Below are 11,778 nucleotides of genomic sequence, written 5' to 3'. Positions count from 1 at the left end.
GCATTTAGAACAGTGGTTCTTAACCTTTTTTGAGGTTAAGGGCATATGAACCCCCCAGTTTCATATGCGCATTCACCGAACCCTCCTCCCCCCCGCCGAGACACAAAATACTTTGCAGTGTTCTGATTTAGTAATGTAATTTTATTAGTTGTGTTACCACCTCCACGCCACTAGAGGCAGTAACAACCCCGAAAAGATGCGACTAAGGAGCAGATTTAGACTATAGAATTTGGTAAAAACTGAGCTTTGCTGAAGTAAATAAAGACACAAGTTCAAATCCATGCTGAGAGTGGAGCTTCTTCAATCAGTGCTCCTCTGCAGCACTGATCGGCTAAGCAATGTAAAGTGATCCTCTGCAGCAAAGCGGGGCGTCATCAGACTTTACACAAGTGTGTCTTTACCTCCGCGGCAGAGGCTCCGCCGAACCCCTGAGACCGACTCACCGAACCCCTGGGGTTCGATCGAACCCAGGTTAAGAACCACTGATTTAGAATGTTTGGAAATGAAGTTGTTGCCTATATGAGTTTTGACTTCTGAGGTAAATGGTCGTCCATCCATTGTTTGTAGTCTATGCCATTTCCCACTTATTCCTGTAGAGCTGTGGTTAACATGGTGCATGACAGGTAAATGTTGAAATTAAAAAATATATATAGACAGAAGCTCTTAGTGTAAAAACATCTTTGTTAAAATCGATGAAGTGGCTTCCGCATTTATTAGTGTTTTGCAATTACCATTTTCTTTTCTACAGCATAATAGTCCGCCATCTTAAGCCCCTTAAGATAATTTCTAAAAGTTTTTATAAACCAGTTGCAGCATTTTTGTTATTCATTTTGAAATACAAAACGGCGAACAGAACCGTGTGTGTGGTACTTTAAGAGTCAAAAATGACGTTTCGGTAATCCCGTAGCAGCCTGATCTGTTCCCGTGTTCTCGCGATAGCTTCCCCATCAGTGGCGGCTGTGTGGCCCCCTGTCTCAATCCGGACCGACTTGTTTCTGACGTTTGAATGAAAAACACTGCGAATTACCTCCACTTTGGACCCAGGAAATAATGGCTTCAGCACTGGAGCAGTTCGTTAACAACGTGCGGCAGCTCTCCGCTCAAGGTAGGGCCGCTAAACTCACCGTAGTGGGAAGTATTAGCTAGTTAGCTAGCATATGCTACCCAATGCTTTGGCGATAGCCAGGCAGCAGAACTGTTCAGAGCTCTGCTTTTTGCTTTATCATGTAAACACACCACAAAAACGAGTTTATTGGGGCGCGAGAGTCCCGTAAACTCTCAGCATGGGTTTCGTCTGTTCCTCGTGACTCTTGAGACTCGCTCAAACCCCACGACCCGTAAAACTAAATGTCAAAATTCTACTTTTTGGTTTTGATCTAGCTAATAATTTCTGGGTATTGCCTACCGGTAGTCCCGCCCAGTCCTCCTCTGATTGGTCATCAAAGCAAAATCTGGAACATAATTGGCTGAAAGTGGTATCTGTCAATCGCTTTTGCTTTACCTCTCTTGTGCAAGGCCTTGACAGGGCATCTGACCAGCCGATTGGTGTTTTAAATAACTCGCAACGGGTTGGCACAAAACAAGCATGCGATTCACGTTGTTTTCTACTTTTATAAGTAATAACTCATCAGGAGGGAAAATATAGAAAACGTAGCTATTATTATTTATTTCAATGAATTAAAAAAAAGTATTCATCTTATACTAGCCCTTAAAGTGACACACAGGTAACGTTATTACATAAATACTGTGTCCTTTAGGTTTTTTTCGTTTTTTTTTCGTTTTTGTTTTTTTTTTTTTTTTCTTGGAAAAAATAGTACCTTGCACTTTTCCACCTTTTATCACAAACAGACATCAGTGTGCTTTATGGGGAATTATTGCAACAGACAAGATCAAATATTGCAAAGTGGAAAGAAAATATGTAGTTTTTCAAAGGTATTTACCAAAACATCTGAAAAGTCGGAGGCAACACTTTGTAATCAGAGCTGAATCTTCTGCTTTGTCTTTACCAGCCGACTCAAGCTCAGTCACTTGTTCCTGGTTCATTTTTTTCCCGCTACATTGAAGTTGATATGCTACTATTTACCATTTGAAATGGACGACATTACCAATATTTCTACCTTAAAAGGCAACAAATGTGTGTGTTTTCCTCCATTCGTTTTACAAGTTGGTTGAGCTTTAGCTTTTATTCCAAAGCTTTATCACAGATTTCATGTTTGCTCACTGACGTTCTCTAACAGAAACTAAAATTCAGGAAAAGTGCTTTTATTAGTTATGTTACTTATGGAGGAAATTAGTTGCACTGGATTTAAAAAGATGATCACAGACTGTTTTTTAAGTAAAATACTTTCCTCTGACCATAGATGCAAGGTTGCTGTTGTAATGTGACAAAAACATGGAAAAGTTTAATCGAATCTAAGATTTATTTATTAATTTTTTTTTTCTTTCCTTATTTTCTTTCCCAAGGTGCTGTAGTTTTAGGAAGTTTAAATTTCTCCCTGTCTATCTCCCCTCCCAGGCCAGATGACTCAGCTGTGCGAGTTAATCAACAAGAGCGGGGAGCTGCTGGCCAAAAATCTGTCCCACCTGGACACGGTGCTGGGGGCCTTGGACATCCAGGAGCACTCCCTGGGCGTGCTGGCTGTGCTGTGAGTCAGAGTTCTCCTCTGTTCGCGCTCATTAGGCGCCGTTGTTCTTCTTCTGTCTCATCTGCTTTACGTTATTCTGTCGGGAGTGTTTGAAGATCAGTTGTTCCCTCTCTGGGACATGGTAAACTGGACGGCGTGTTTGCATGTTCTGGTAGCAACGTGGTTGATTCTCTTCTTTAGAAAAGAAAGAAACATGTGCTGAAGATCTTAATAAATTGGAATATTATTGAAAAGTTCATTTATTTCACAATTTTGTCACTAAATGAAACAAATTGTGTAGATTAATTCCACACTAATTCATGTGTGAAAGCCTTCATGATGATTTTTGTTTTGCTTATAGAGAATGAAAACATGACATTTAAATTAGAATATTACATTCTTTTATTCATCCCAATAAAAGAAACAAAACTTTTTTTCATACAGAGATGTAGTTTTTATGAAAAATATGTTTAAAACCTGCATAACGGTTATCAATCCTAATATATTACATAGGACTAAGATTTTCAGGTAAACTTTGGTTTAGTTAATATTTAGTTGTTTCCTGTTGAGGCCTGTGATGTTGTTAATTTCTCATGGTTGCACTGGAAGATGAGAGCTGATCTTCTCCTCCTCTTGCTGCCAGATTCGTGAAGTTCTCCATGCCAAACATCCCAGACTTTGAGACGCTCTTCTCCCAAGTTCAGCTCTTCATTAGCACCTGTAATGGGGAGCACATTAGATATGCAACAGACACTTGTAAGTAAACTCTTGACGGTGAACAAAGCTCGTCTGTATCCTGTCTGCGGCGCTCATGGTGCCTTTTCTACTGCGGACTGATTGATTCGAACACAAACAGACGTGGATCCGGTTGTTCCCACCTGGAATTAAAAGCGTTTTTAGATTCACTTAAGTTATACTTGAATCATTTTGGCTACAAAAACAAATAATAATCTAGTTCTGCATAGAGACACACAATTTGAGAAGAAGAAGAATCAAATGTAGAGATGCAAAGACACTGAGCTTTTTGACCTGTAATTTAGCTTCGGAAGCCAAAGCTAAATTCTTACAGCATGCTTGATAAATAACTGATGGCAATTTTTGAAAACAGTACGACAAAAAAGTTGAATGATATCAAATGAGCCATTCATCAAAAAACTAACTGCTGTCTTTTATATGAAATATCGATTATTATTTTCTCTCTCCTTGCAGTTGCTGGCCTCTGCCACCAATTGACAAACGCCCTAGTAGAGCGGAAACAGGTAAGAGCTTCAGCAGTGAATCGTTTTCTTGCTTCAGACATAATTTCATAGATGCCCATCTCAGTGAAGAATTTGACCTATTCCTTCGGTAAACATCGTAGACTTTATGACACCAAAGTCTACGACTTTATGAACGTAGACTTTATGAATGTAAAAGTTTCAGTTTCGTAAAACTGAAACTTTTAGTTTCTACTAACTTTTAGCAAAATTCTCATATTGTTCTGTTTTGAGCTGAAAAGTTTCAGGAAAAAGAAGGATTTTCATTTGTTAATCTAGTCCTGAAACGGAAACCTCAGAAGTTATGGAGGATAAAGGACTGGACTTAGTTGTTCAAAGTCCTCATGCTTCCTTCTGCTGATGAGCTTTACGGAGATGCTGATTTTATATTGAAACTGTAACTTATGCAAAAGGACGTTTCAGTATTGGGAATTATATTTTATTGGTTTCAGGTAATATTCTTATCTTCTAAGTGAGGTAATTTGAGGTTTTCCTAGAATTGAAGCCGTCAAAATGAACAGAAAAAGTCATTAAATATATTGTTCTATTTGTGGTGAAGCTACGTAATGAGCTACACTGTTTTTATTTCACGAACTAGTCTTTTAATTTTAAGTAGCTATTATGTGGCTTAAATGTGAATCGGTAGTCGTGGTACACAATATTCACATGCCTGAGGACTGTTTGGAGAGCTGAAATATTTTATGGGTTCTGAAGTTGCATTTTTTTTCATGCTCATGCAACATTTAGCCATTTGGACAGCAAAAGCTCACACCAGACATAAATGGCTGGCAAAAATGCTAAAGAAAACACAGATCAGATAGACAGGAGAGAAGAAAACGGGAATAACTGATATCGTTATTGCAATATTCCCTAATATTATTGCCGTCACAAGATTCTCTATTATCATTCAGCCCTGACTGATAGGAATTAGAACAAAAAGTTAATGTGGATCTTCAGTCATAGATTGTAGTTTTCAGGACAATCACAATCTTTAAAAAGCCTCACTTGCTGATACCAATTTTTTATTTATTTTTTAATAAGTTTTTGTTAGTGACAGTGGGGTGACGGTTGTTAATCGCACATGCAGACGTGACCTGGTGGGCGAGTCAGGCAGGCAGCTCTCTAACAGCAGAGCAGATGAGGACGGTGGCAGATTTTCAGACCTTTGCAGAGCCAGATAAGATCAGTCTCACATTGAGTTATGCTGGCTTTCAGACTCTCAGCAGTCTGCACTGTGGCAGCTCATGAAGACAGGAAAGTTCTGATTTCTGTTTTCACCACTGCCGTTTGTTGTTTTCTGAACTTTTACAACTTTTGTAGCCCAGCTTCTCTTCTCAGTTCTGGCTTTACTTCCTGTCTGCTGCAGCACACATCCAGCTTTGTAAAACCCTTTTATGAGGGTTCGTCTCTCTACTTGCTGTATTTACAGTCCAGCTGCTCATTGTGTGCTCCATGCAGGACAGAGATCATCTCTCATAAAGTCAAAGGGTCTGCTTGACACACTTATGGTGAAATAGTAAATCAGTCATGCTGCACTTAGCTTGCTGCTACATGAAACCACCACTTCCTTCTAGTTCAGTCGCTGGTCTAGATCTTGTGTGTGTGGGTGTTTTTCTTTTTAATGTTGCTCTGACATGTGGCGGTCATTTCACCCTTAGCTTAGAATGATTTTCAAGGCCTAAGAGAGGTGTTTTTTTTCTATTTTCTTCTCAGAATAAATATTTGGCTGCATTTTAAAACAATTTCAGTTTAACTTAATGCTTCCATCTTCTTCTTCTTCAGCCTTTGAGGGGTGTCGTCATCCTAAAACAGGCAATAGACAAAATGCAGATGAACACAAACCAACTTACCTCAGTTCATGCAGACCTGTGTCAGGTGAGTCGGCCATTTTCTCCCCCGTTCCTGTCCGGTCCAGTCCAATCTGGTCCGGTCCGGTCCAACTCCGCCGCCCTCACCGTCCTCTCGTTCTCCTGTAGCTGTGCTTATTAGCGAAATGCTTCAAGCCCGCTCTGCCCTTCTTGGAGGTGGACATGATGGACATCTGCAAGGAGAACGGAGCCTATGACGCAAAGCACTTTTTATGTTACTACTACTACGGCGGCATGATCTACACGGGCCTGAAAAACTTTGAAAGAGCACTGTATTTTTATGAACAGGTACGCTCCCGTTAGCTCGTCCGACGTCGCAGCCAGTCGTTCTCCAAGGGGGACACTAACCCGTCTGGTGTTCCTCGACAGGCGATAACCACTCCGGCCATGGCGGTGAGTCACATCATGTTGGAAGCCTATAAGAAGTACATCCTGGTGTCGCTCATTCTCCACGGCAAAGTGCAGCAGCTGCCCAAGTACACTTCACAGATAGTAGGAAGGTTCATCAAGGTAGGAACTGGATCACAACGCTGGTGCTTTCTCTGCTTTAGCAAAACAAGTGGATAGAAATTCTGTCTAATGTCTGACCTGCAGGCTGACTCTTCTTCTTTAGAGTACTTTGAAGAGCAGCTACCAGAATATAGCATTTTAGCTAACATTAGCATTCTCCATTTTAAGCAAGTTATTCATGCTGTTCAACTTTCTCCTTTTGTCTCACCTTCAGCGTATTTTATTGGGATGTTGAATGATAAACCAGCTCAAAGTTGCACCTAGTTGTGAGGTTTAAGGAAGAAATAAAAAAAAATCTAAATCTGAAATTAGAGTGGCATCAATAGCAGTTTTCTGGTCGATCAGTAATCTTTAAATGGCCTGACCTGCCGATTCTGATTTTGGCCAATACTGTGACTTGATGGTTTTGGGTTCACATGACAAAAAGCTTGGTTTATATGAAAGCATATTCATGTGTCTAGTCAAAGTCCAGACCTAAATACATTTTGCATTACGTTCTGACTGAGCTTGAACTCCAAAAACTCCCATGTTTTTGTTTTGGTCTATCGCATAAAATCCCAATAAAATCCATAACGTTTGTGGGTTGAAAGGTGAAAAATGGGGCATGAATACTTCTGTAAGTGAAGAAATTATATCAGCCAGTTAAGGCCTGAGCGTACCGTTTTCCTCTCCTGCTGTAACCGTGGTTTCCGCCTCCACCCACAGCCCCTGAGCAACGCCTACCACGAGCTGGCTCAGGTCTACTCCACCAACAACCCCGCCGAGCTGCGCAGCCTGGTCAACAAACACAATGAGACGTTCACACGAGACAACAACACAGGCCTGGTCAAGCAGTGCCTCTCTTCCCTCTACAAGAAGAACATCCAGAGGCTAACAAAGGTGGGGACTCTGGGCGATTAACTCGCACCAATTGTCTTAATGTTGGAAATGCGCACTGATTAAATTGGGTTTTAAATGGAATGAAATGAAACTAAACTGTAAGGTAAAATTAGTGACGCAGTAGCATAAAACAAGCAGTTGATTTGGATATCCAATCATCAGCCATTAATCGTTCTTTGAAGACAAGTCTTCTCTGTTCTGAAGCTGGCACAAAATAAAACGAACAAAACCAGCGGAAAGATTTCAATCACATGAGACAAAGCATAGCTAATGAGAAAAATGATTTAAAGATGTTAACAGTTTAGCTAGATTTTCAGCTTCCTATCCTGAAATGATGACATTTGTAACTAGAAGCCTGTGTTCAATCTGCTTTTGGAAAGTCTTGCTCACATGATCCTGAAAGTGACCTCAGAAAAACTCATGAAATATTCCAAGGAATCAGGGAAAGCCTGTGAAATCCAGTGGTATTAGGATTTCACTGTTTTCATGGTAAAAATTTTTAAAATTTATTAAATCGGGTACTTAGATTAACCAACAATACAGTTTAGATTGCATAGTTTTTTTTTTTCTATAAATGTTTATTTTATGAGTTAATTTTGGTTTCTGAAGTTTAATGTACCAATACTAATATTTAGACCTGATTTTATTTAGAGGTAAAAATATTGTGCTACTCCTGAAAATATGTTGAATGTATACGGTTTAAACAAGAAGAAATAGTTTTTTTAAGGTCAAACTTTATTTATATAGCACATTTACAACAACCTTAGATGACCAAAGTGCTTCACAATAATTAAAATATAAATATATAATAAAATAAGAAATTACATTTGATTTAAAAAAATACAATAATAAAATTAGCAGTAAATTACCAGTAATACATTAGGAATAAAACCAACACTTACTTAATTTCAGTTGCACTGATTTCCCAAAAACTCGTATTAATTCAAATGTACTTTAATCAAGTAGGTCACTTAAAATTTGCTGCTGCAGTGCTAAAAATCTAAGTAAAATAAATTTGCTGTTCTCCACAAGACCGGCTTCAGTGGGTCTCCAATGACTTCCTGTTTTGTCTGATCCCCGCAGACTTTCCTGACGTTGTCTTTGCAAGACATGGCGAGTCGAGTGCAGCTCTCAGGTCCCCAGGAAGCAGAGAAATACGTCTTACACATGGTGAGTCTGTGCACAGAAACAACTTTGAGCTGTTTCAAATATTTTCTCTTTTAAATTTTAACGCTGTTGGCAGCGGTTCATGTAATAATACAAAAAAAAATGTGCATTTCAGATTGAAGATGGCGAGATCTATGCTAGCATTAACCAAAAGGACGGTATGGTCTGCTTCCATGACAACCCCGAAAAATACAACAACCCAGCAATGCTCCACAAAATAGATCAAGAGGTGATCCTGAAATCTGCCTGTGGATTTTTTTCTGCTTGAATATCCTGGTTAAAGCTACTATAATCAAAATCACTGTTTCATTATCATTACTTACAGATGTTGAAATGTATAGAGCTGGATGAGAAACTAAAGTCTATGGATCAAGAAATTACAGTAAACCCACAGTTTGTGCAGAAGGTGAGTGTTTTATATCTGCTTTAGTGATGGCAATTATAACAAATGTCTCGTGTTCATGCAAAAATTATATCAATTATGAGAATAATTGATTTAAAAAAAGGAACATTTTACAAGATGGTCTAAATATAATCAGTAAAATAGATGTTGATTACAATTACTGCCTTCTGTAGTAACTATAATTAACATTATCAAAATAATTTAACATATGTGTCATGTTATGAGATAAAGGGATAAAAAACCCTTAGTTCAAAGACTCGTTTGAACTAACTTTTTGTAATATTACACCAAAATCAAAGTTTGGTATGTAACCGAGGTTCAAAATTGGAATTAAAAAGGTTTCGGAAATGTTCTTCCCGTTTTAACAATTTTTTTTTTTTTTTAGGAAAATCGGATAAAATAGAAATGACTAGCATTGGTTGAGTCAGTTTATTTGGGCTTAATTTTACACCACATAAATTTTGATCCACCAAAGAGAAAATAAAAATATTTAAACAATTACAACTCACTGATATGAAGGATACCATGTTCTTCTTGATCACCATTTACTAACGTTTATTACCAGACACAACAAAGCACAGCATTTTTTGGCACGTTTGGCTTTCCATCAATGTTCCCTCTAATTTTGTCATGTGTCTGGGCATACACAAAAGCTCCCTGAGCACACTGAGGACCACTGTGAGCAACATCAGATGTGCACGCTGTAACCACACACATCACACCCGTTCAAAATCATAGCAAGTTACATGGCTTATTAAAAGAATCAAATCACAGCAGCAATTTTTGTTTAATTAGTTTACTTTTAATATAAGCGATTTGGCCCACTTAAAATGAAGATAAAAATCTTGTTGGTGTTCATGAGATGTGTAGTATGTTATGTTATGAGAGTATGAGTATAAGAGTCCTGCTTTGGATGGAATGGCACATACTCTAGACAGCCATTCCATCCTAAAAGAACTGCATTTCTTTTTTACTTTGTCTTGGTGAGCGGATGTGTCGCTGCCCGTTCGTTTCGCCATGATAAGGGGTTGCGTTTCTTAACTCCGCCGCACTGTTGTTAGCAAACTAACCTGCATGGCGCGTATGGGCAGGACACATAGAGCTATCAACGCTATGATTGGCTGCATAGCATAATTAAACCGTATCGTATCATTGGCTGAGCATCTGTCACTCACTGCGTTACATTGAAAAATGGTACGGAATAAGACATTATTGGTCTAATTCAATATATTAGATTCGGTCTAATATTAGATATTAATACGTTTATGGTGGATTTTATTTTATGCGCTGCATAGATTTTCTTGTGCGCTGAGACTGTGCGAGCAGAGCGCGATTGCGCAGGCGTGCGCAGCTTAGAGGGAACATTGCTTTCCACATATTTTCACTACTGCTGCACTGATATCTTAGATCACCAAAAACCCAATAGGTTACTCCACTGCTGTTTCAAACAAGAAAGTGTGTGTCTAAGCTTTTGCATCATCATTGCCAGGCATTCCTGCCTGTGTTTTATAGTCATTAGCTTTAAATAGTATCTTTATCTACTTATTGCCTGAATAAATGAAAGAAATCGGAATAATCCGTAGATTACAAACTTTACGAAAACTGGAGGAATCTGACTGAGTTCTCTAGTGAAAAGCAAATAATTCACACTACTGTCAGGTATGTATTGGACGGTAATGTCAAAGTTATAGTGAACCGTGGCAAAATCCGAGTGTTTCTTCTGTAAGATGTGACAAAAAGAAAAGTCCCACTTTTAATCTGTTTTTGTTCTAAGAGCGTAGCTACGGCTTCTGTGTTTTCGTGGTAAACATTTCTGACCCGTGCTGCTGCTGCTTCTTCACTGTTCCTGCAGAGTATGGGATCGCAGGAGGACGACGTCGGTAGCAAAACGTCGAGTTATTCATGAGGGGGCCTTGGACAGGGACAGAACGCCACAGCCACCCCAACACGTTCTTCCCGGGATGAGTTGGATTTTTTTTTAAAAGAGGAAAAGAAAACATTCTGTTGCATCAGGACATTGGTCAAGGAAAAAAAACCTAATTGTGTGGAATGATGATTAATTTGGTTATTCTTACTTCACCGTGTCTTAAGGATAACAGATCCTTAGGGGAAAAGGAAAAAAAAAAAAAAAATCAAATTTTCGTCAGTGTTTTATTTATCAATGTTCAGGAGCGCCACAGCTACGCTGACAGAAACCACAACAATAAAAACTGGACTTATCTGTTCCAAACGTGTGTGAATAAATCTCACTTGTTTTGTTTTGTTTTTTTTTTTTGTTTTTTTTTGGGTTCTTCTGCATGATGGCCGTAAGTGGAGGGGCATTACGAATGAAGTGAAGCATCTTTGGCTGACGATGAATAAATATGATTATATTCTACATTTTGTAAAGACCGCGCTGATCGTTTTCTTCTCACTCCTTGGTTAGATTGTAGATATCATCAAACGCGAAGCTGTACACACGGACATACCCTCGACGAAGCTCGACACTGTGGAGAAGTCGAACACAATCTGGTGCACTGTTTTTTTATTTTTTTGGTTTTTGTTTCTCTATTTTCTTTTTTTCTTTTTAGGTCAGATCCACTAGGTGTCGCTAGAGCACTGCACAAGAAACTGTTTTGACAGCTTGAAGTCAACAGATATAACCAATCTGTCTTTATCAATTGGGAGCTTGAGCATTGCGATTGTGGATCTGTTAATAAATTGTTTAAGAATACAGGTGTCAGTTAATTTCCTCTACACGCTCTACTTTAGCGTCCATCATTTCATAGTGGATCACAGTCTTGGTTGTAGCTTTGAGGTTGACTCTCTTCTCATTGGGTGCGCACCATTTTTCACCCGGCGGGGCAATTTTGTGCGCTTCCTCACTGGTGGGGTTTATATGTCAACGATACACCAACTGGGGCATACCCTGGACGTCCCTTCTAGAAGGGCGACAGACAACCACTTCGATCATATGACTAAGGTAGAAATTAAACGGTGTTTGGATGTTGTGATAAATGCAAATAAATAAAAAAGGAGAGTGACTTTTTCTATTATTTTGTTTTTTTAAATGAACAATTAGAACTCTGAAA

General features: G+C 38.9%; 1 protein-coding gene across 1 annotated transcript; it reads left to right on the top strand.

Moving 5' to 3' along the window:
- The first annotated feature begins 915 nt into the window (after positions 1-915).
- Positions 916-10,941, top strand: cops3 (COP9 signalosome subunit 3). The gene is made up of 12 exons (XM_008437970.3): positions 916-1,105; positions 2,516-2,645; positions 3,268-3,380; positions 3,834-3,883; positions 5,663-5,755; positions 5,857-6,036; positions 6,118-6,258; positions 6,964-7,137; positions 8,221-8,307; positions 8,420-8,533; positions 8,630-8,710; positions 10,560-10,941. The coding sequence occupies exons 1-12, from the start codon at positions 1,051-1,053 to the stop codon at positions 10,611-10,613; spliced, it is 1,272 nt and encodes a 423-aa protein (XP_008436192.1). The 5' UTR covers positions 916-1,050; the 3' UTR covers positions 10,614-10,941.
- The last annotated feature ends 837 nt before the right edge of the window (positions 10,942-11,778 follow it).

The sequence above is a fragment of the Poecilia reticulata genome, chromosome 19 (genome assembly GCF_904066995.2).
Source record: "Poecilia reticulata chromosome 19, P_reticulata-male-v2, whole genome shotgun sequence".
NCBI lineage: Eukaryota > Metazoa > Chordata > Actinopteri > Cyprinodontiformes > Poeciliidae > Poecilia > Poecilia reticulata.
The sequence above is the reverse complement of the archived record's forward strand: the minus strand, read 5'-3'. Positions and strand labels throughout refer to the sequence as shown.